The sequence below is a fragment of the Oncorhynchus mykiss genome, chromosome 5, assembly GCF_057628025.1.
Source record: "Oncorhynchus mykiss isolate SJ-2025 chromosome 5, ASM5762802v1, whole genome shotgun sequence".
Classification (NCBI taxonomy): Eukaryota; Metazoa; Chordata; class Actinopteri; order Salmoniformes; family Salmonidae; genus Oncorhynchus; species Oncorhynchus mykiss.
The window spans coordinates 69,321,493-69,345,822 of NC_143026.1; the positions used below are offsets into that span (position 1 = coordinate 69,321,493).

General features: G+C 42.2%; 2 protein-coding genes and 1 pseudogene across 30 annotated transcripts in view; 1 reads left to right on the top strand and 2 right to left on the bottom strand.

Annotated features, from left to right (window-relative positions):
• Positions 1–309: 309 nt before the first annotated feature.
• Positions 310–7,592, top strand: lrrc40 (leucine rich repeat containing 40). Of its 3 annotated transcripts, none has more exons than XM_021604011.3 (15): positions 310–1,370; positions 1,517–1,698; positions 1,845–1,918; positions 3,441–3,570; positions 3,687–3,810; positions 3,960–4,099; positions 4,224–4,396; positions 4,684–4,774; positions 4,954–4,999; positions 5,156–5,261; positions 5,442–5,549; positions 5,738–5,848; positions 6,114–6,191; positions 6,283–6,468; positions 6,780–7,592. In XM_021604011.3, exons 1-15 carry the CDS (start codon positions 1,223–1,225, stop codon positions 6,883–6,885), a joined length of 1,803 nt encoding a protein of 600 aa, XP_021459686.3. In that variant the 5' UTR covers positions 310–1,222; the 3' UTR covers positions 6,886–7,592. The 3 variants fall into 3 exon arrangements, with proteins under 3 accessions (XP_021459686.3, XP_090091820.1, XP_036834072.2); XM_090235694.1 differs by having other exon boundaries at positions 839–968; XM_036978177.2 differs by lacking the exon at positions 5,738–5,848 and having other exon boundaries at positions 856–1,370.
• Positions 7,593–7,869: 277 nt separating this feature from the next.
• Positions 7,870–24,330, bottom strand: part of lrrc7 (leucine rich repeat containing 7) — a 171,884-nt gene continuing 155,423 nt past the window's right edge. For 7 of the 27 annotated variants that reach the window (XM_090235676.1, XM_090235678.1, XM_036978167.2 and 4 more), the window contains 8 exons: positions 21,824–22,007; positions 16,713–18,516; positions 15,863–16,015; positions 14,672–14,791; positions 13,430–13,702; positions 13,041–13,133; positions 11,556–11,630; positions 7,870–10,307 (listed from right to left, as the gene is read on the bottom strand). In XM_090235676.1, the coding sequence (XP_090091802.1) occupies positions 10,200–10,307; positions 11,556–11,630; positions 13,041–13,133; positions 13,430–13,702; positions 14,672–14,791; positions 15,863–16,015; positions 16,713–18,516; positions 21,824–22,007 (2,810 nt within the window). In that variant the 3' untranslated portion in view covers positions 7,870–10,199. The remainder of the gene's footprint in view (positions 10,308–11,555; positions 11,631–13,040; positions 13,134–13,429; positions 13,703–14,671; positions 14,792–15,862; positions 16,016–16,712; positions 18,517–21,823; positions 22,008–24,330) is intronic. The other 20 variants (XM_090235692.1, XM_090235691.1, XM_090235686.1 and 17 more) reach the window with 9 other exon arrangements.
• Positions 19,101–20,127, bottom strand: LOC149983564 (uncharacterized; annotated as a pseudogene).

The window sequence follows — 24,330 nt, forward strand, 5'->3', positions numbered from 1 at the left end:
TATATTTTCTATTTATGTTTTTATTTATTTTAGTAAATAAAACAAACAAAAATAAGAACTAAAAATCACTACAAATGTAGGCTACTACAACTTAATTGTGGCCAGCTGTGACCACGGGATGCTGACGTGACGGTAAATCAGAGAGGAACAGGCGAATATTTGATTGAATCTTCGGTAATTCCAAAATAATCCAACAAAGATACTGTATATAACGACGAGAGAGTCTTGTGTGGTCATCCCAAAGGCTTATTGGTTTGCTTATTGTGGACAGTATTTTGACGGGAGTAAACTCTCTCGCTTCGCCTCATCCTCTCTTTTTATTTTGCACCTCTAGCCGGACCTCTAGCCCAAGGTCCGGCGCGCTATCGACTGTGTCGCAAAAGCATGCTCGTGCGGCAGGGTCGATTTCCGCGTTTATAAACCCAGGGTCGTTACACTACTCCAGGGTCGTTACACTACTCTACGTCTTACATGAACGCGCTCACCGGCCAAGCACACGCACTGTCGTGGATGCAAGTCCCGATCCCACTTCTGACACCAATGTAATGAAACCGGCAGGGAGCAGGTCACGAACCCTCGACCTTCTAGCCCGAGGTCCGGCGCGCTGTCGACTGTGCCGCAAAAGCATTCGTGCGGCAGAGTCGATTTCCGCGCTTATAAACCCAGGGTCGTTACAATATTTAACCTTCATTTAACTAGGCAAGTCAGTTAAGAACAAATTATTATTTACAATTACGGCCTACCCCGGCCAAAACTGTTCTTATTATACCTCAGTGGATCCAACTCATCCAACAGCCATTGAGTTTCTAATACTGTACTGTCTTTGACTCAGCTGCTCAACCTTTTCCGGGTCAAGGTTTTCACGTACTACCAAACTAAGAGTCCATATTGAAATCCGGGTGCATCGTTGGATAAAATAGCGAAAAGTGAATTATATCGAGCATTACTAATTCCTATTTCAGCTAAAGGTACATCAATTAACAATTCAATATACATCGCTTTTTACAACGTTTATAATTCTGAAGAATGACTTTTACAATTAAATATTCACATTTGAACCGGAAATGATCGTTTTACCCAGAAAGGCTTATGAAATGCTTGGCTCCTAAATTTAGTTTTCTATCGGCAATTTATAAATACATAGCGAGCTAGCTAGCTAACATTATTGGCATGACTAACAAGCTGGTTAGACAAAGTTAGTGGCACTAACAACATATGAACAATGTCACGCTTTAAAAGAGGTGCCAAAGTGGATTCTAGAGCAGGATTTAGAACAGAAAAAGAGGAACCGGGTGCGGTCCCTTATGGATTGTTGAAAACCGCCAGAAAAAGCGGGCAGCTCAATTTGTCTGGGCGAGGGCTGACTGAAGGTAACTGTCAGGGAAGAAAGACTCTGCCTATTTATCATGATGACACATCATGAGATGGGTATGGTGTTGATTGATTGATGACCACTTGAATGAATGCATGTAACGTTATGCTAATGCTAACCATTTTACCACTATTCTGCACTTAGTCCCACAAAGTGTCTGGAGGCTGAACTTAGACACACCTGAGGAGGCCAAACAGAACTTGTCCTTTGGAGCAGATGATCGCTGGTGGGACCAGACAGATCTGACCAAGCTGCTTCTCTCTTCAAACAAGCTGGAAGCTCTGTCAGAGGATGTCAAGCTGTTGCCAGCCCTTACTGTTTTGGATGTGGGTATTGTTTTTTTCTGCCGTGTTTTGTGTTGCCTGATTTAAGAAGTGATCGACTAGGCCCTTTCAAAGCTTGAAAGAAACTACTTTGTTTGATGTTTACGATGACCCTCTGACATTCTGTCTTGTCTTTCCACTTTCCCAAGGTCCATGATAATCAGCTTACCTCATTACCCACATCTATTGGAGAGTTGCAACATCTTCAGAAACTCAGTCTGAGGTATGTGAGGATTTTGTCAACTAAAGTTACTCAACAAATGAGAAATGCACACCAGGAATCACTTCCATTATAAAGAAAGAAGAGGTCTCTTTCCTCTATATACTGACTTTCTGCTAAAATGCTGTCCGTTAACTGGGTGGGTATAATTTGTGGAACATTCCAACAGGAATCTGTTCCAATAACTTCGTAAAGTACAAGGTTGCTAACAAACAATGCATACAAAGTAACATGATCAATTCACCTAGCGAACTAGCTGCCTAATAGGCATCAACTCACCACGTAGCTTATTCTTAATGTTTATCCATAGGTTACCAGAGTGAGGACAGACATTTTTCAGAATAAACATGGTGAGTGAAAAACTTAATTAAATAGCCCACTCCCTACCCTGTATCTTATTCTGCCGCTATACATTTCATTTCACCTTACAGTGAAATGCTTACTTACAAGCCCTTAACCAACAGTGCAGTTTTACGAAAATACCCCCCCCCCCCCCCCCCCCCCCCCCCCAAAAGTATTCGGCCCCCTTGAACTTTGCGACCTTTTGCCACATTTCAGGCTTCAAACATAAAGATATAAAACTATTTTTTTGTGAAGAATCAACAACAAGTGGGACACAATCATGAAGTGGAACGACATTTATTGGATATTTCAAACTTTTTTAACAAATCAAAAACTGTAAAATTGGGCGTGCAAAATTATTCAGCCCCCTTAAGTTAATACTTTGTAGCGCCACCTTTTGCTGCGATTACAGCTGTAAGTCGCTTGGGGTATGTCTCTATCAGTTTTGCACATCGAGAGACTGACATTTTTTCCCATTCCTCCTTGCAAAACAGCTCGAGCTCAGTGAGGTTGGATGGAGAGCATTTGTGAACAGCAGTTTTCAGTTCTTTTCACAGATTCTCGATTGGATTCAGGCCTGGACTTTGACTTGGCCATTCTAACACCTGGATATGTTTATTTTTGAACCATTCCATTGTAGATTTTGCTTTATGTTTTGGATCATTGTCTTGTTGGAAGACAAATCTCCGTCCCAGTCTATAAAAATACAGTTTTATATCTTTATGTTTGAAGCCTGAAATGTGGCAAAAGGTTGCAAAGTTCAAGGGGGCCGAATACTTTCGCAAGGCAGTGTATTTTTTATTAAGAGATAAGAATAGCAAATAATTAAAGAGCAGCAGTAAATAACAATAGTAGAGTATTAAAGTGACTATGCATAGATAGTAACTGAGAGTAGCAGCATAGAAGGGGGGCAATGCAAATAGTCTGGGTAGCCATTTGATTAGCTGTTCAGGAGTCTTATGGCTTGGGTGTAGAAGCTGTTTAGAAGCCTCTTGGACCTAGACTTGGCACTCCGGTACCGCTTGCTGTGCGGTAGCAGAGAGAACAGTCTACGACTAGGGTGGCACAATTTTTTTTTTATGCGTTATTTGTTAGCAACCTTGTTATTTACAATGTTTTTGGAATAGATTCCTGTTGTAATGTTCCACAAATTATACCCACCCCCATTACCTCTCTGTTGCAGTCACAATAAACTGAAAGAGTTTCCGGAGGAGATATGGAGTCTGAAGAACCTCACCTGTCTCCAGCTGCAGCAGAATCTACTGGAGCACCTGCCAGAGGGAGTGGGATTGCTCACTAACCTGGATGATATCGTAAGTTCAGAACTGGCAATGAAACACTACTAAAATGTGTCAGTGTAACAAAGTGATTATCTTAGATTAACTCTTTGGATGATCTCGCTGACTTGTTTTTGTATTGTTGGTGGAAGGATCTTTCCAACAACCAGCTAACTGCCGTCCCTGACAGTCTGGGCAACTTGAACCATCTGGTGAAGCTGAACCTCTCCCACAACAAGCTGAAGAGCCTCCCCTCAGGAATCAGTGTCATGAAAAGTAAGACGGAAATGGCAGCATATGTTTTGGTTTGTGTGTTGTTTAGTTTTTGTATGTACTGCCTACCCTTTAGAAATGGATGCATCCACTGTTATATTGTTGACATGAACATGGCTGAAGCATAACATCCTGTATGAACGCCTCCACAGATTTGAGACTGCTGGACTGCACACACAATCAGCTTGAGAGCATACCTCCTGTCTTGTCTCAAATGGCGTCTTTAGAGCAGCTCTATCTGAGACACAACAAACTGCGCTTTCTTCCTGAACTGCCCTCCTCAAGGCTCAAGGTAAGGACACTGATGATTTCCTTTGAGAAGGAATGTTTGAGTCTCAATGAGATCACCTGTATGAATGAATTGTAAACAAGTGCCCTATGCAAACTCTGACAGCTTTCTATCACATGTCTGGTAGGAGCTGCATGTTGGTAATAACCAGATTGAGGTGCTGGAGGCAGAGCACCTGAAACACCTGAGCACTCTGAGTGTATTGGAGCTGAGGGACAACAAGGTGAAGACTCTCCCTGAGGAAATCAAACTACTCCAAGGCCTGGAGCGCCTAGACCTAGTCAACAATGACATCAGCAGGTAGGTTTGCCTGATCAGATCTCCCCTGGTCTCTCCTCAGTGGTTAATGTACTTGGTCCACCTCACAGGTCGTGTGCTGTTATTCTTAACTCATTTGTTTATTATTTAGTTGATTTAGCCTCTTTCATCAGTGCATATAACATATTTATACACAGCACAAATATAAACCAATTAAATAAGAACAAAGCTCACAAGTGAAAACACCCCAAAATGTCCTGTGTAGTGTTTAGCTGCCTGGATATCTTATGGCTGTGCTACTGCATTTCTCCCTTGTATGCGTGAGCCAGTCTGCCAGCTGCCCTTGCCCTCCTGCCCAAGCTGAAGATCCTGACTCTAGAGGGCAACCCTCTGAGAGGCATCCGCCGAGACCTCTTGACTGTGAGTGAGTTAGGACGACAACCTTCTGGAAGCTACTACAGTTTCACCACTTCAGTAGAACTCAATGAACCTCACTGTAGAGTTGCAATGTAGCCATTTTTATTTTTTACCTTTTATTTATTTTATTTAACTAGGCAAGTCAGTTCTGTGAAAGGATATGACTTTTGTGTCCTTCACAGAAAGGAACCAATGAATTGCTGAAGTACTTGAGGGGTCGAATAAAAGGTACAAGGATGTTTGTCTTTCTCTGTCTATGCAGAAGGTTCTCGTATTCAGTGAATAGACCCTTTTATTTACTTTGCAAGGTTTTGTGGAAAGGCCGCTGTTGATTTACCAGACTGTCTCATATCATTGGACTGACATTTTCATTTGGATCTGTAGAGGATTCAGATGGCAAAGGAGATGAGCCTGACACTGCCATGACTCTGCCCAGTCAGGCGAAGATCAACGTGCACACCATTAAAACACGGAAGACATTGGACTACAGGTGTGTGTGTCAACTATTATTTTTGTGCCGTGTTTGAAGCTCACTTAAGGCATTCTGGGAAAGTTAAAAACTCAAACGTTCTACCACAAAATGATATTGCGTTGCCACAGCATGAGGGTAGTTGTGATGTAGTGAAGTGTTGTCAGTAAACTGTTGCTTTGTGTGTGACCCTGGTTCCAGTGAGAAGCAGATGGCATGTGTTCCTGATGATGTGTTTGATGCTGTGGGAAGTGAGCCTGTTGCCAGTGTCAACTTCAGCAAGAACCAGCTGGCTGCAGTACCTCCCAGGTACCTTGCTTGTAATCAGTGACTTCACACCACAGTCTGGGCCTATGGAGGAAAAACCCTCAGTGTGAGAAGAATCACACCACTCCTAAAAGTCACCACAAAGCCATTGATAGAGAATGTCAGATACAGTAGGACTGTTGTGGTGATAATGTTGGATGAGTTTGAATGAGTCTCTGCTTGGTCCTCAGGGTTGTGGAGTTGAAGGACTCTGTTTCTGACATCAACCTGGGGTTTAACAAGCTGACCAGCCTCCCCTTGGAGTTTTGCATGCTGCAGCAGCTGGCACACATAGACCTCAGGTACATAAACTGACAATCAGCCTCCACAGCACATCTGTCAGCTCTACAGCTCAAATATCTGAAGGCCTTGTCTTTCCAAATAAAAGTAGCGTTTGTGTTGCGGAGGTCAGTGAAACGAGAGGCTCAACCTTTTTTAGACTCCGAGGTGTTTCTGGTGGGAGCATTGTTTTAACCCGGCCTAAAATTGGTACATTTGCTTAAGATGGTACATCGGTGCATGTGAGACATTTGTAATATGCAGTTTTTATTTTGGCTTTTCCCTCAGAAACAATCTTTTGACATCTCTACCAATGGAAATTGAGGCCCTAATGAAACTGCGGAGCATCACACTGTCATTCAACAGGTAAGCACTCTGGTCTTAAAGGAATGTAGTCATCGTGCTGTACACAGATGATTGGTAGAAACGGATTCAAATTCATGTCATATTTTGACAGGTTTAAGTTGTTCCCAGAGGTGCTGTACCGGGTTCCTAGCCTGGAGACCATTCTTATCAGTAATAACCAAGTGGGAGCCATTAACCCACTGCAGCTCAAAGCTCTGGACAAGCTGTCCACTCTGGACCTGCAGAACAATGACATCATGCAGGTGCCACCTGAACTGGGCAACTGTACGAGCCTGAGGTAGGGACCGGGATGTGACACTGTGTTTAGGGGACAATATATGATGTGACGAAGATATAACTGGACAGGATTTCAAAAAGCGTGGTCATATCTGGTTTTATTTAGATAGGGGTGGAAGCTGCAGGAACTGTGCTATTTGTGTCAGGTATGGTGTTGAATAGCAATCAGAAAAGGTATATGCGCTAGGGCATCCAACTCAGTGATCCATATAGTTGTGATTTTGCGCCGAGCTGTTGTTGTATAGAGGGAAGTATGTGTTTGTATATCAATATTTGAAGCTGGTCTCACTAATTCTCTCGTCTTTCATTTAGAGCCCTCATGCTGGATGGAAATCCTTTCCGCAACCCCAGAGCAGCCATTGTATCCAGAGGAACTGATGCTGTCCTGGAGTACCTACGAAGCAGGATCCCTACATAGTCAACTGCATTAAAGCCAAATGAGATACAACACACACAACTACAACATCAAATGAGAAAGTACAATTTTATGATTAATCAGTGTTTGTTTTTGGCTTGAAACTAACTGCCATTATTCTGTAAAAGTGTTCATGACATTCGAGCCTAATGATTTGAAGTGTACTTTCTCTTTTTTGATATAAGATATAAAGTTTGAATGATTACTACTGGGAGACTGCTGTAACAATGTTTACAAGATCTTCTACCAATGGCAATATTTGAATTGCATTCCAAGCTGAAAAGCCTGTCTTAGTGTGGGTTATTTTTCTCAATATATGGAAAAACAATAGCAATTCCACTAAGCTTATTCTTTAGGAAAGTTTTGCATTCAATGTTTAACATAATGTCTGGCAATTGCAAGATAATCTGACACTTCTACTGATTTGGCCTTGGCCTGTTTGATACTCTGATCCAAACGAGACATTTTAAAATGTTATATCATTCTCAATAATTCATTTGTAATGACATTGAGATAGTGTAACAACATATCTAATAGCCTGAAAAAAAAACATCTGTTCTTCAGTTGCTTTTGATGTGAAACAGAAGAACTTGCATGCACTCTGTCATTGTATTCATGAAAACTGAGTAAGACAATTGAACCATGTCTGTTTCAATGACTCCAACCACAATAATGATTGAATTCCAACCACATTAAATGTGTACAAGGCAGATGTGTTTGGTGCTTTGATCCTTTGTTATAGTCTTTAATAAATTCACAGTATGGTACTGTTTAGAAAAATAATATTTTTATGTGGCAAAACACCACCTAGTCATGGAAAGTCAAGTGTGATAGATGGCAGTAAGATACCAGACTTACCATGAAATATTCCATTTTAGTCATTTAGCAGATGCTGTTATCAAGAGTGACAAATTAACTTCCTAATTTAGGGGAAGAAAATACTGGTTTTGATGGGATTGTATAAAGACCACAGAGGACCATGAAAAATAACAAGTGACATTTTTATTATTTGTACAATATACTTTTATACATTATTCAAAACACTTCTTAAATACTGAAAAATTGTACTTCCAAAGCCGAAAATGGCTCTGTATTTGCTGCACAGCATTTTTCGTTCAATTTTATAATATTTTTTTAATAAAAATGTATCTTAAATATGTACAGATAGCATCTGTGAAATGCAATCTAAACACACAATATATACTTTACCAATTACATTTCTTTGTGTTAATACAGAAATAAAACTGGAAGGATTAAACTTGCATGTGCAAATAAATAGTATAATAAATTCACTAAATTTGTCCAACTAAACAGAATAATTCTCTTTCAATAGTTAAAATTACTTTTTGCACAAAAAATGAAGCAGCATTCAAGTCCAGTGAGTCTTCATACTGCAGAAGCTTGGAGTACATTCACAATCTATGAATAAATTATCTCAATGTGTTTTCATTCACAATTATTTACATCAATACTGCAATTTGACTGAATATTACCATATATTCACTTTTTTATATTTAATTGTATTTTAAACACATACAAAAATGACTATTTTTATATTCATATACATATATATAATATTTGTATAACACAAATTCACAATTACTGTAGAAATACATTTGATAGTAGAGCTTTTCTTCAAGTCGTAAGATCTTCATCCATACTCTTTCATTGTCCTTATAAAATCTCGCAAATTGAGCAAAGCTATATATTTGAGCAAAGGTATATCAATATATTCCGAATAATTACCTGAAAACATTTAGTAAAAATAATTATATTATCAAACTTTCTGGAACAATATCTTGAATATTTGAACTCATAATTGACTGGATACCGAAGTACCACTTACCAGCTTAGCTTGGCACAAATTCAACCAGGGTCCTTCCATAGAGTTATAGGTGCTTAGTTTTTCTCAAGAATGTCACATTTGATGCTACATTAGACAAAAATGTTATGAAAAATTGTCAGGGCTCATAAGGAATATGTTTTTGATTGGGATAAAATGGCACCAATTTTGACAATATAATAATCTCATTGGTTTGCAAAAAGAGAGAAATCTCTTTATAAGAGAGACCCTAAAATCTATTTCAAAACACAATGTATCCCAAAAACATATTCAAAGACCATGCTGTAACATCAGAGCTTAAAATGAACATCCATCCAGAAATGTAACAGGGTGAAATGCTTATTCTGGGCAGTGGCATTGTTGAAAAAAAAAACATCATAGTTCTCTCATTAATACTTCTCCAATGATGCGTACTCATAATAAACTGAGCTTGAAATGTTCTAAAAAGTCATTGGTGTTCCACAGAGTGGTGCTGAAAAGCTAAGCAATATTACTCACACCACTTCAAATCAGTGCGAACAAAACCACTCAAATGTTTTTTATAGAAACACAGACAAACAGATGAGAAACGATGTTACAATTGTGCTTAAGTGCACAAACAATGGATTTTTCTGTAAATGAATGTGGGGCTATGTATACATTACATACTCCTTGGCACAATTATGGGAAACCACAGAATATAGCCAGCAGATGGCCCTCTAGGGTAGTCTTGTCACGTTGGGATAGAATATTGCTTCTACTTCAATTATGCTCATGTGTGTAAACATATACATATACATGATTGAGCATTGAGCACCTACAAACATTCTAGTTCACAGAATGCAGTGACTGGTTGGGTACAGTGAGCGACATAGTTTTAAAACAATTAAATCAACCGGTGGGAAAAGCTATAATAAAAAATAAAAAAGCATTTTATAAGTTGGCCCTGTATTAAGGTTGGAGACAAGTGCGATTTCTTTCTTCTGTAACAAACAATTATAATATTTTCAGTACCATTCCCCTCTCTACTGTTCATGTCTTTATTGTAAATGAAAATATTTACACAAGGCATATACAAAGTTGAGGCAGTGTTTATGGTGAATGTAATTTCTAAAGAGCTAGTGTGTTTTCATGCTCTGAGAGTAAAATGAGAAGCTCCAATGAAAAAGGTACAAAATAAAAGGCAATATAAATAAGCAAAAACTTCGAAATAAAAACAAAGATCAAATAAATAGAAATAACATGAAATTACTCCAACCTACAGCCTCGGGCTGAATGAGAAAAATGACTTTCATTCACATCAACTCAGAATATACATTTCCTGTTTACACAAAATTCATAGATAGGTTATAAGATATGTATCCTATAGTACATTTGGCACTAGTATTTGCCATTGGTCCAGCAATTGGCAAATGTCTCTGTTCATAGATAAAAATCGGTTGTACACATTTCCACAAACCGTTTGGGCAAGAAGCAATGGTGTTATAAAAAATATTTAAATTGTGCTCTCCCTCAAGATTACCAAGTCCACAGGTTTCTGGAAATTCTTCAGAAGAGAGACAGCAGTTTCATGTTCCATGTGTAAAAAACTATGTCCATTGCCCTGCAATGCAAAAATGAAGCAGAAGGTGAACAGAGTGAAGGGGGTGAGGAGGGGCAGGGAGGGGCAGCACGGAGAGGACTGGAAACAGTCCTAGCTCAGGAGATAGAAACACAACACTGTCAAGGAAAAGAGGAGAGGAAGAGCAGAGAGATGCACACAGGAAGAGAAGGAGGTCATGCTGTAAAGGAGAGAAGGAGGAGAGAAGCTGGTCTTTAGAGGTCTGTCCTTCAGCTAACACTTGTATCTGTGGAGAGAGTAGAGAAGTGCCTGCTTCTGCAGGCTACGGGTGGGCGAGGAGCAAGGGGCGAGGGGAAAGGGGCAAGGGCTTCTACTAGCACACATTTAAAGCGACACAGATATAACAGACATGCCAATAACTGTAGAGACTATTGCAATCCAATTAAGTTGTATTGGCGCAGAGGGCCTGGCTTGTTCATGTAGGCTTCACTGACATGGGTTTGGATTTATGACTGACAAATAGAGCCTGAACAGTAGCTTCACATGGACCAGGGATCTGACAATCTACAGGGGTACAGTGCCCTCTCTGCACTATGGTAAACACTTACTTTGACAGCTTCATCCCTATGTACTGTATGTGTGATGGTGATTACCCTTTTAGAGTAACAGCCCTCTACCTAAGCTAAATACACCACCACATCATAGTGTGCAATTTGTTTCTTATCACATTGGGTAGAAGAACTCTGATGCTCATCCTAAAATGTTTACTCCTAAAGTATTTTTCGAGAAGAGATTGGAGGATCTGATAATACTGAAATAGAGGAAGAGACCAGATTCAATCTTTGCTGCAAAGTTGGAAAGATGGAGAGGACAGTTGAGAAAAAATAGCAGAAAATGCTCCAGGGGTTTCAAGGTTATCAAAAAAGTTGGGATCATTACATTGCTGGTCGATACTATATATAAAACATCACATTAGGAATCCTATATATCAGTAAAGTTACTTACTTGTATGTTATCCACTTACATTTTTCAGTCTGCTTCTATGGGCCTTTATTAGGATACATACAGTATAAGCACTATTAGTGGAAGACCTGACTGAGGGACAAGTAAAGCATGTTGGAGGTTTGACAGAGGTCAAAACAGAGGACCATGCTCACTTGGTAGACACATGTACGTCCAGCACAAAATGCCACATGCAAAGCCTCTACTGGCAATGTGGCGGAAGGAGGATGCGCTCTCACAGACTCAGAGGACAATGATGATCGATGCAGTGATGAACAACATGGTTACCTTCAGTATTTTGTCCCCAGGCAGAAGCAGGTTGGAGGCCGGTCCATCAGGCTGTACCCTAGTAACAAAGATACCCTATAAGTCAAAAGTGATATGAGGTTAGGAACCACATGGTGAAGATGGTTTAGAATCTTTGCCTTTCAAACTGGGTGTTTGGCGCTTTTTTTGTGTTTCCTCGAACTCAAGTTCTGTGCATGATTTTGATGATGTCATTGTCAACATTAACTTTATAGGTTTAGCTGGACTATCGTAAGGATCTGTCACAAGATCAAAAATGGAAGTGTTCTGAGTGTGCTCTGTTTGTTAAACTCAAGAACTACATGTACTTAAATGGCATTTACATCGAACTTTAATGAAAAGATATCAACAGTACTAAAACAGATACGATAAAAATATAGATATTTGTCCAGCTATTTACAAAGTTATGGACACTGTGGAGGAGTTTTTTTTACATTTCATGTTTCCAAAAAAATGTCTAATCAAGGCAGAGATTATAAATATACCAATCTTTGCATGCGTTTAAACCATATGAAGATGATCATAATACCATATGAAGATGCTTATTCAACACAGTTACACAGTTAATCCTCACTTGAAGCCCGAATAACGTTACTAACATCTAATGACTCATGTATTACATCAGGGACTCCTTGAGGCATCACAGGAAAGCAGGCCCTCAGAAGATTCCCTCTGTAATCAGCATGCACCACCTTTCAGTGGGGTGCTAAGATGGGGGATGATATGCATACAAAAATATACAACACATTCAATGGCTATAACAAGGTGTACAAAATTTAATTTGAATTCTATTTCCATGGCTTACAATACTTTCCACCCTGCAAATATAATGTCAAGGAGAAGAAACTAGGGACTGGATTCGCGGAAGATCCACGTTATGCTCAATTGATATTTAAAGGCAATGTTCCCGCCACTACATTCACGGTAAACGCTGCATGTCATCTAAATCGGAAGTTACCTTTACATTTTTACGTGGATCTTCCACGATACTTCTGTGATAAGGATTTAATCCAGCCCTAGGCTTTGATGTTTCAAAACGACAAGGGAAAAACAACAACAACATTTTAACTGATTTAGAAATTGTTTAAATGCAAAGCTATGGACATTTTTTCTCACTGCATCCTTTCTTTGTGGTTACCATGGTAACAAGACAGTATTGAACTATTGGGCATTTGCCAACCTTACGTCTACATTATGATTCATTGCCACAAAAATGTGGAGTCTCTTCTTGATTCTTGCTCATTATTGGCATATAATAAAAAGGTTCAAAGTTAACCAAGTAAACTGCAGCACTGTAGTAGCACCTGTTACCATGGAAACTCTGAAGCGAGACATACAGTGCTGTGCAGTGGTTATTCAAACAGCTTAAGGAACAGCCTACAGCAGAGAAAAATGGAACATGTTCCTATGGCACAGGCTGCACAGTATCAGACCCCCACAGAGAACATTTAGCTGCTTTAATCTTACCATGTCAGAAGGCTTGAAGGGGTTCCCTTGGCCACTGATTCCTCCTGAGATGCTGAACCCTAAGCCTGGATTCTTCTCTATCCGCACACAGAACTGCCAAATGACACAAAAACTTCATATTGCCAAAAATATAAATTTGATATTGTATTACGATACAATTACGTGGTGCAAATCTCTCCTCTCTATATACCGGTAGCCAGAATATAGGCTTCTCAGAGATCTGTTGTCGACCAGATTGAGAGAGGGAAAGGAAGAGAGAGAGAAGGAGAGTGAAAGGATGCCTAAGAGGAAGAGGGTGAGAGAGAAGTACAAAGAGACAAACACAGATGGAGGGACAAACACAGAGACAAACAAAGAGATGGAAGTGGAGCGAGGGAGTGATGGCCAACCTGCTCCTGGAAGCCGTCCATGCTTTTCTGGCCTTTGGTCTGGATGAGACAGCGTGCGCTCTGGGGCCGGGGACTGGTGGTGGTGGCCATGGGCAGAGGAGACTGGTACTGTTGAATGGAGATCTTGTTGATGGCGCCCTCGTACTGCTGGTCCCGCACCGAGCGGTGTGGGGGTGTGGCCGACGCGGATGTCACTATCATTGTCTGTGATTGGTGGGGGTGATGGCCGCCTGCCTGTGGGTAATTCAACCCGTTAGGCAAAGAGTCAGGAAGCTGCAAAGATGCAAACGTCACGTCTTACAAAATGGCGGATAACAGACAGATGAGGTGCAGCATGCTTCAGCCCCTATCTCTGTTAGTTTGGTTTTCTTCAAGCCTGAATGACCATATAGAGGCTTTCCTGCAAACCCTATCATCCTACATGATACTCTTAGAAAAAAAGTGCTATTTAAAACCTAAAAGGGTTCTTCGGCTGTCCCCATAGCAGAACCCTTTTTGGTTCCATGTAGAACCCTTTCCAAGGTAGTTCTACCTGAAACCAAAAAGGGTTCTAACTGGAACCAAAAAGGGTTCTCCTATGGGGACAGCCGAAGAACCCTTCTGGAACCCTTTTATCTAAGAGTGTACAAGTAATAAAACAGGATACACAACCCACAGTTTTCTCTGTGCATTAATATTTCATAGGAAGTCCTTGGTCTACCTTTCTCATTATTGTTGCACAGACACTGATGGCTAGATTGTGACCACAATTAAATGACAGCCAAACTAACTGAAAAACAGAGGTTGCCAGGGAGACCAAGCAAGAATGGAGCGCTGCTGGAATGATTCATGGTGCTTAGCAATTACTCCTGACATTTAACAACATTGACATAGCAATCACAGCTAAATAAAGGAGCCCATCTTAAAAGAACAGGTGGAGTAACCTTAAGAAGTACAACAGAGACAAGACAAGGGACCCTTTATGAAGCATTATGTGGTTATACTGTATGTCCTTGTAATGTCACCTTTATTTAAAACAATGCATGTATTGGGGGTGTATTACGGTTTGACGTTAAACGTACTGGTATGTCATAAATAAATACATGAATGAGCTACAAGCTCAATGTTTCAGTCAGCAAGCTGGATGATAATGAGCACTATATCATCAGCATAGTTTAGGCTCAAACAGTGACATTACACCACATATCTAACACTCCAAACAGGCCTCTCTCTCTGGGTCCTTTGTCAGTGTAAAGCACAAACCTTTTTCATGATGTTTTCTGGGGGCACGTCTCTCCTGCCCAGTGAGTAGGGGGCCCACTGAGTGGTGGGAGAGACCACCTCCTGGCCGTTGTCTAATATATTGCTCTGTTGAGAAGGGGTCTGGAGAGAGAATAGGGTAAAGGAACAGGGTTCAGAGTATCATTACGGCTATGGGGTTAACCTGCGTTTTCTGCCAAAAGGACTACAGTTTTACCAGAGATAAAGATGAATTGATTTACAGTGTTAATTATAAGGTTATAATCATTGATAATAATATTACTATTGACGGAGTACTGCAGCTAGTAAACCAGTGGGTGTCCTTGGATCAATCATGACCTTAACTTCTTTATAATAGTAAGCGCAAAGTCCTATGCGTATGAATATATTAGTTGGGTTATTTGCCTCCTGTCATTTTCCCACATACAATACTTTTTTGTTAAGAATAGATTGTAACAGGTTTAGAGATATTCTGAATGATGGGTTTGCTTTCAAAATGCCATATTATCTAGGCACTAAAATACCTTATACGAGAAAGATACAATCTCCGCGTTTTATTACAATGTGCTTGTCTATGTCCTGAAATGCATGGTGTCTATTCACTAGGCTCCATTGGATTGAGGCTACTGAGTGACACCGTAATACTTGTACAGAGGACGGCTGTAACCCGTAGAGCAGAGCAGACACCGTAGCTGACACACATATATTGCAGACATGCAACACACCGCAGACATTTTAAGATTTCAGACAACAGATAAAAGACAGCACTTGGCTTGAAGTTGAAATGGGAGGGATTGCCATGTCCGTCATTTTAAGACTTGTTTCACCATTTGGCTGAGAAATGGTATAATACTCGGCTTCACTATGGATTCTATACTGATACTGTGATACATGAGGCTTAGCCCATCACATGTCATGGTGTATCTGTAGGCTAGTTTCTGTTTGATGTTGAAATATGGACTATAATAAAAATATATATATACGGCCATAGCATTTCAATATTGAAGGCAAGTGATAACAAATATTCACATTCTCCATTGGCAATTGTTTGGTAATATTGTGCTTCTTATGATAAATGTTATTTTTAAGCTTTTATCCTTACAAAACAGTACAAATGCAGTACACACTATCACATGAACGTTAAAGGGTTCAACTGCACTGAGACTGTCTCTGTGTTTTCTGGTTCATACTCACATTGGGTAGAGGTAGCCACTGTGTTGTTTGGTTTTCATGCTTATTCGTGTTATTGTAAAAGTTTATTGTCATGCTTCTGCCGGCATGCGGTGCGGCATAGCCTCCAGAGTACAGCATGCCGAAGTTTACTGTGTTGTGCTTAAGGACAGCGCTCTGATTGGAGGGAAACAACCGCGTGACATGAGTAAATGGGTGAGCCACTGGGTAAACGGGATTGCACCAACACACATTGCGTAGCTGCAACAGATAAAGTGAGCTTGACAAACAGAACAACAACAGTACAGAGTTACTACAGTACCAGAACAAACACATTAAAAACACACTCATGGATACAGTACGATTACGTATACCATACAAGCAACAGTATGTACTTTTCTTTAAGAGATGTATAGCACTGAAGTACTTGCCTATATTATTAAGGGCCGATTTCCCGGACCCAGATTAAGCCTAGTCCTGGAGAGCTTTTTAGTTTAGAACTAGACTTAATCTAGTTAGGGAAACTCATCCAAATTGTTGTAGTACAGACAGATATACTTGTCTTGATAAAATATGATATCATACTAACAGTAATAGTAGGATGAAAATAAGAGAAAGAAGAGGAGAAAGGAGGTAAGAGGGGAAAACTTACCATGTTTGTGCTTCTTATCACAATCGACATAAGTGATTAAAATACATATAGAGAAACATCAAGTGGGTCTGGTGCCACAACTGGCGCACATTGCTAAGCAGTGGACTGAACACGTTCATTAATACTGACAGTCATGCAGTCATGTGGTGTGTCAACAGAAGCGCCCATATAGATGTTACGTGAGCGTGTAATAAACTGTGTTTAAGAAGTTGTCAGACTTACCCGGTCTAATCGTTTGGCCTCTATATGTCTAAGCAGCTGTTGCCTCCAGTCTACTGGCATCTTAGAGGACATATCATCAGGCTTATGCTGCAGCTGCATGGTGCGCATTTTCATCTCATCAGGGCTCTTTATATTCTCAGTGCACGTGCTCAGATTATAATCTGGAGGCATCTTCTCCAACAGTGCAGCCATTGTGGGTCTGGCAGACACAGGCCTGGCCTGGGACGCCCCAAACGTCTCTGTGCTGTAACTCCTGGCCGACAGGGGGCGTCGCTGCGTCAGGCTCTTTGTAGGGTAGCCCATGATAGGCTTCTTGGGCTCCTGGTAGGAGGAGTAGTCTTCCTCGTACCTGCCATTCCTCTTGTTGTACTGTTGGTCCTGCTGGGCCATGCTGGGACTGTTCTGTTGCTCCAGAATGCCTTTGAAGTGCTGCCGGCCGTAGTGGTCCGACATCTGCTGCATCTCCTGGGCCTCCTGAACCCTGCGGAACAGAGCCAGCTCTGTGGAGCTGACCAGGGAGTCAGCCCGCCTCAGGAATCCAGGTCGGGAGCGCTGACTAGGGATGGGGAAGGGTTGCTGCTGCTGGGGCGGCTGGTTCTCCTCGTTGACTGAGGGCTGAGAGTAGGAGAACATCTGGTCCATAGGAGGGTAACCCCGGTAGCCCCTGGGGCTCACCAGCTCTTTGGGCAGGGTCTTCCCTGGCTGGTTGACATACTCAGGGGTGTTGGGGAAGGGCGGAGGGGCCCTCCTCTCCTGCTGCTGATTCCTCATATCCATAGCCACCTGAGGGTTGAAGCTCTGGTCGAAGTGGTAGACCTTCTTGGGGATGGCAGGCTTCTGCTGCTGGCTATTTGTGCCGTAGGCATCATCATCGTCCAGCATGGGGGCAGACTGGCTGCGGGACATGCTCTGTTCCATGGGGGCCGGCATGTCTGGACGGTCAACACTCCCATGGTTCTCTATGCTGGAGCTGTAGCTGTCCACTGGTATGCTGTACACCTTGTAGGAGCCCATGTCTATTTCATCAATGCTCTGGGACTTCTTGAACTTAGCCTTCACCTCCTTCATCATGGGAGAGAGGCGCTCAGAGCTCTTGCTCATCACCATGGCCCCAGAGCTTGGTCTAGTGGGTTTGGATTGAACATGTTGGTACATGCTGGATATGTTGGCCTGCTGGTTGCTGCGCCCCTGACCCTGCCCCGAGTTCCTGGAGTCTAGGTAACCCCATGTCCCTGTGGAGGGGAACGTCCCCGGCAGCTCCCCATGATGCATCTCCTGCTCAAAGTCCTTGCGGTCAGGGTTGGGGCTGTTGCCTGGGGAGCTCAGTTTTGAGGGGAAAGCTGTGCGGTCCTCGAAGGGGCTGGGCGTTCGTGTCCAGTTCTGCCATGGGTTGGGAGGGGGAGGCTGAGGCACTTCATTTTCTGGCGTGGTGCGGACATTATGGAATTGGTGGGAGGGGTGTGGGTGTTGGTGAGGGGCATCCTGCAGCTCCAGGGGGACGCCCACGATGCGCTCCTGCCTCATGAGGGGCCGGCGGCCCCCGTGGGAGGTGGAGGAGCTGCGGGACTTGGAGCCCAGCATGGGGTTACCACTGCTGCTACCACTGGGGATCTCCAGAGGAGCCTCCTCAGACACGAAGCCTGTGTTGTCGTAGTGGGAGGTATCGTTCCACTGGTCAAAGGTGTCACTGAGGGGGCGTCGCTCACCGCGCTGCTGCAGTGTGCTGGAGGGAGGGGTCTCTCTGGGGTCTCTCTGACTCAGTAGCGGCTTGGTTTCGATGGGTTTGGGGAACTGCTGGACCAGCCTGCAGAAAGAGCGTAAGCACAGGTATGACAGCGTATCATTTCATTAAGATGTACAGCACCAATCAAAAGTTTGGACACACATACTCACTCAACGGTTTTTCTTCATTTTTACTATTTTCTACATTGTAGAATAATAGTGAAGACATCAGAACTATGAAATAACATATATCATACAGTAACCAAAAAAAGTGTTAAACAAATCAAAATACATTTTACATTTTAGATTCTTCAAAGTAACCACCCTTTGCCTTGATGACAGCGTTGCATACTCTTGGCATTCTCTCAACCAACTTCATGAGGAATGCTTTTCCAACAGTCTTGAAGGAGTTCCCACACATGCTGAGCACTTGTTGGCTGCTTTTCCTTCACTCTGCGGTTCAACTCATACAAAACCATCTCAATTGGGTTAAGGTCAGGTGATGCAGCACTCCATCACTCTCCTTCTGTCACGTTGGCATAAATGGTCGGAAGACAGGCGCAGGAATGCGTAATAGTTTTTTTTATTATACCCCAAATGACGGCGTGCCGTGTAAAGGCACGGGGACAAAGCCCAAACAAACACTATACAAAACATAGAGTTGAAACCCAAATAAAAGAGCGAGGAGTACCTCGAATAAATAACACAAGCGCACAATGATTAACACACGGGACCCGTAATCATCTGCGCAATCCACAATGGCACGAAAGCCAAAACACACAGCACAGGTACTCACACAAACCAATGGACATTGTAACAATAATCAATAGGACAATGGTAAACCAAGGACACACTTATACAATTACCAATCACTGGGAATAGGGGCCAGGTGTGCGTAATGAAAGTTCCGGAGGGATCCTTGACAGTATCCTCCCTGACGCGCTGCACAAGCAGCGCAATGCCACCGGCCTCGAGGACGATCACAGGAACGCAGTGCGGGTCGGACGGGCTAGTTGCAACTGCCGAAGTTGTATCGTCGTCGGACGGGCTAGTTGCAACTGCCGAAGTTGTATCGTCGTCGGACGGGCTAGTTGCAACTGCCGAAGTTGTATCGTCGTCGGACGGGCTAGTTGCAACTGCCGAAGTTGTATCGTCGTCGGACGGGCTAGTTGCAACTGCCGAAGTTGTATCGTCGTCGGACGGGCTAGTTGCAACTGCCGAAGTTGCATCGTCGTCGGACGAGCTAGTTGCAACTGCCGAAGTTGCATCGTCGTCGGACGGGCTAGTTGCAACTGCCGAGGTTGCATCGTCGTCGGACGGGCTAGTTGCAACTGCCAAAGTTGTATTGTCGTCGAACGGGCTAGTTGCAACTGCCGAGGTTGCATCGTCGTCGGACGGGCTAGTTGCAACTGCCGAAGTTGCATCGTCGTCGGACGGGCTAGTTGCAACTGCCGAAGTTGTATCGTCGCCGGACGGGCTAGTTGCAACTGCCGATGTTGCGGCGGTTGTCGGAAGGACCATTCGCAGTGGCGTCGGACGGGCCAGTTGCAGCTGCTGAAGTTGCATCGCCGGACGGACACGTTGTGGCGGTGTCGGACGGTCCAGTTGCAGCTGCTGAAGTTGCCGCGGCGCCAGATGGACCAGTCACAGCGTCGTCAGACGGGCCATTCCCGCTGTCTCCCGTAATGGTGGATTATTCTGTTTCGTTGGCATAAATGGTCGAGAGACAGGCGCAGGAACGCGTAATAGGTTTTTTATTATACCCCAAATTACGGTGTGCCGTTTAAAGGCAAACACTATACAAAACACAGGGTTGAAACCTGAACTAAAGAACGAGGAGTACCTCGAATAAATAACACAAGCGCACAATGATATTACGAGACCCATAATCATCTGCACAATCCACAATGGCACGAAAGACAAAACACACAGCACAGGTACTCACACGCACCAACGGACATTGTAATAATAATCGACAGGACAATGGTAAACCAAGGACACACTCAAGCAATTACTAATCACTGGGAATAGGGGCCAGGTGTGCATAATGAAAGTTCCGGAGGGATCCGTGACACCTTCTTGGTCAAATAGCCCTTACAAAACCTGGAGGTGTGCTTTTGGTCATTGTCCTGTTGAAAAACAAATTATAGTCCCATTACGCGCAAACCAGATGGGATGGTGTATTGCTTCAGAATGCTGTGGTAGCCATGCTGGTTAAGTGTGCCTTGAATTCTAAATAAATCACTGACAGTGTCGCGAGCAAAGCACCCCCACACCATCACACCTCCTCCTCCATGCTTCACGGTGGGAACCACACATGCAGAGATAATCCATTCACTTACTCTGTGTCTCACAAAGACACGGCGGTTGAAACCAAAATTATTAAATTTAGACTCATCAGACCAAGACAGATTTCCACCAAATTGCTTGTGTTTCTTGGCCCAAGCAAGTCTCTTCTTCTTGGTGTCCTTTAGTAGTGGTTTCTTTGCAGCAATCGACCATGAAGGCCTGATTCACACAGTCTCCTCTGAACAATTGATGTTGAGATATGTCTGTTACTTGAACTCTGTGAAGCATTTATTTGGGCTGCAATCTGAGGTGCAGTTAACTCTAATGAACTTATCCTCTGCAGCAGAGGTAACTCTGGGTCTTCCTTTCCTGTGGTGGTCCTCATGAGAGCCAGTTTCATCATAGCGCTTAATGGGTTTTGCGACTGCACTTGAAGAAACTTTCGGAATTAAAGTAATGGTGGACATGTCATGTCATTTCTCTTTTCTTAATTGAGCTGTTCTTGTCATAATACGTACTTGGTATTTTACCAAATAGGGCTATCTCTGTGTGTGAGAGTGGGTGAGTGAGTGAGTGAGTGAGTGAGTGAGTGAGTGAGTGAGTGAGTGAGTGAGTGAGTGAGTGAGTGAGTGAGAGGTGTGCTGTGCGGCGCTCTGTCAGTCTTATGGAGATGTATGTTAATGAAAGATTTAAAATAGCCTTGTTGCGCCACTCTCTCCCCTCACACAGCCTCTTGACAGCTGGAGTTCCAACCCTTGTTCACCCAGGTGCTCTACACAACATCCCTGTCTCAAGAAACAGACGGCTGGAATCGATGCCTGCTAAATGACATATTTACACAGTACAGAACAGTACTGGAAGTGACCCAGCTAGCAAGCACTTATCATACCACAGGTGGCTGAGGCAGCACACCATGGTAGGCAAACTGACATCAGACCATTGTCGGCAAACAGACGATATAGGGCTATGCTGAGCCTCTGATTTTGCCGATGGAAGACCGATCATGGGTCACCGTAAGCTTGCTATCAGGCGTGTGTCTGTAGCTGGCCACTGGTTCTGTGTGAGGACTGTGGGTTGAAAGCCGGTGAGCCACTGCCCACCTGTTGGTCCAGTGTTGTTGAGGCACTCCTCCATCCTTCCCAGCAGCCTGCAGGGCGGCCACGTTGCCCGGGGGGTTAGAGGAGCCAGAAGAACCCTGGGATGGAGAGTAGTCCGAGTAGGTGGCTGACGAGCCACTGTTGTTCAGGCAATGCATCTTATCCGGATCTGATTCATCTGTAGACTCTGACAGGGAAGGGCGAGAGAAAAGCATTGACATGTCTCTGCTGTCATCTACCTGAACATTTCATTTGAATGGGGGCTTAAGGAGTTATCTTATTTTCAAAAGGTCACTGCTCGTGTTTCCACTTGAAATGTGGGCTAAAGCTGGGTCTCCAGGGGAGCAAAAGCTATTGGAGAGAATTGGATGCTGTTCTCCTCAATCCAACAGGGAGTCGTTATGTAATGGATTGCAATAAACATGGGCGATTCCACGTGAAATATTTTTGGTATCTCAGATAGTTCTGGCAATTCTCACATAGTTACTTCCTTGGGAGGAAGGATGTATAACATGCTTTTTACATTTGTATCAAAAAAGTTTTTTTGTATAATGAGTAATATTGCCATTTTATGCCCATCTTGGTGTCATTATACTCCTTATATTGGTCTCTCTAATATGAAGTATGTCTTTATTCTGAAATACACCTTTTGATGTGTATTTATTCAATGTGATAAAAAGTAATATTAGTATTTCTAAACTACCCTTTTTGATGAAGATTTGTTTGTAAACATCTCTAATTTACAGAGTGTGCTCTCTGGTACTTTTAATGATATGACCCATTTTATGTACAGAAATTGACGTTATAGGTCAGTAACCAATCACAGCCCTCCTTTAGGATTGCACATTCAGCAAGTCACCAGCAGAGGGAGTTTGCATTTAATCTATTTTCCCATTCACGGTGTTGGTGGTGCTCATAAAATGTATCATACCCTCAGAATTAGCAGAGTCCACTCTAGAAATGTGATGTACTTGTAGAGTATATCGTCCCGAACAATCTGTCTTAAAATGAACACAATCTAAAAGGGTCATTTTGAGGAATAAATCTTTTTAATGTTGAATAAATGAATGTGAATATTTGTATTTCAGAATAAAGACATACTACATATTAGAGAGACCACTATACGGAGTATAATGACACCAAGATGTTGTCTGTATCATATATGGTTCACATATCATATGGTCTTACAGGAGGCATGTATAGGTCTATAAAGGGCATAAAATGGCCAATTCCATCATGATTTTCAAAAAAATAGTTTGTGGTACAAATGTAAAAAGCATTTTAAACATCCTTCCTCCCAATTAATTTTCTATGTGAGAATTGCCAGAACAATCTGAGATACCAAAAATATTATTCCCGCTCCCGCTGGCGTGGAGTCGCCCTTATGCTTTATACCGTACCTAATTAGAATACAAAACTCCCCAAGGACATTATATAATAATTGTGCATTGCAGGACTATGCTTTGTAATCTCACAGGAGGAAACAACCATGCAATTAGAAATAACAATAGCAAACACAGGGATTTTCACTGTAGAGTTTAGAAAGCTTGAGGCTTTTTCATGTCAGAATAGGATAAGAGCGGAGAGTGAGTGTATTTGCTGATAGGGGTCAGCCTCCCACCGATTGAGATATCAGCCCAAATGGCCTGCAGCAACTAGTCAATCAGCTTACTCTCTCTCTGCTTTATCAGTTTGAAAGTATGGACCAAAATATATAGTACCAGTCAAAAGTTTGGACACACCTACTCATTCAAGCGTTTTCCTTTATTTTTACTATTTTCTACATTGTAGAATAACAGTGAAGACATCAAAACTATGAAATAACACATATGGAATCATATAGTAACCAAAAAAGTGTTAAAAAAATCAAATATATGTTCATATGAGATTCTTCAAAGTAGCCACCCTTTGCCTTGATGACAGCTTTGCACACTCTTGACATTCTCTCAACCAGCTTCATGAATGCATTTCAATTTACAGGTGTGCCTTGATAAAATGTCATGTAGAAAATAGTAAAAATAAAGAAAAACCCTTGAATGAGTAGGTCTAAACGTTCGAATGGTACTGTATATGGTGGGGTCACCATTGATAAAGATGAGCAATAATGACTATAAAATAATTTTAAAACATTGGGAAATTATATTATTTTATACTGGTATAATTGTTCAGAGAAAGAGATTTTGTTTAACAAGTAATCATTGTTTATCTCAAAAAGGTAGGGATAAAAATGATTGACACCCCTAAAGATTCTTATAAAGTATTAAAAAGTTCAGTATTTGTACCCATTTTCCTAGCATGCAATGACTACATCAAGCTTGTGACTCTATAAACGTGTTTGATGCCTTCACAGTTTGTTTGGGTTGTGTTTCAGATTATTTTGTGCCCAATAGAAATGAACGGTAAATCATTTATTGTGTAATTTTAGAGTACCTTTTCTTAGAAATTAGAATATAATACATTTCTAAACACTACATTAATGCGGATGCTACCATTATTATGGACAATCCTGG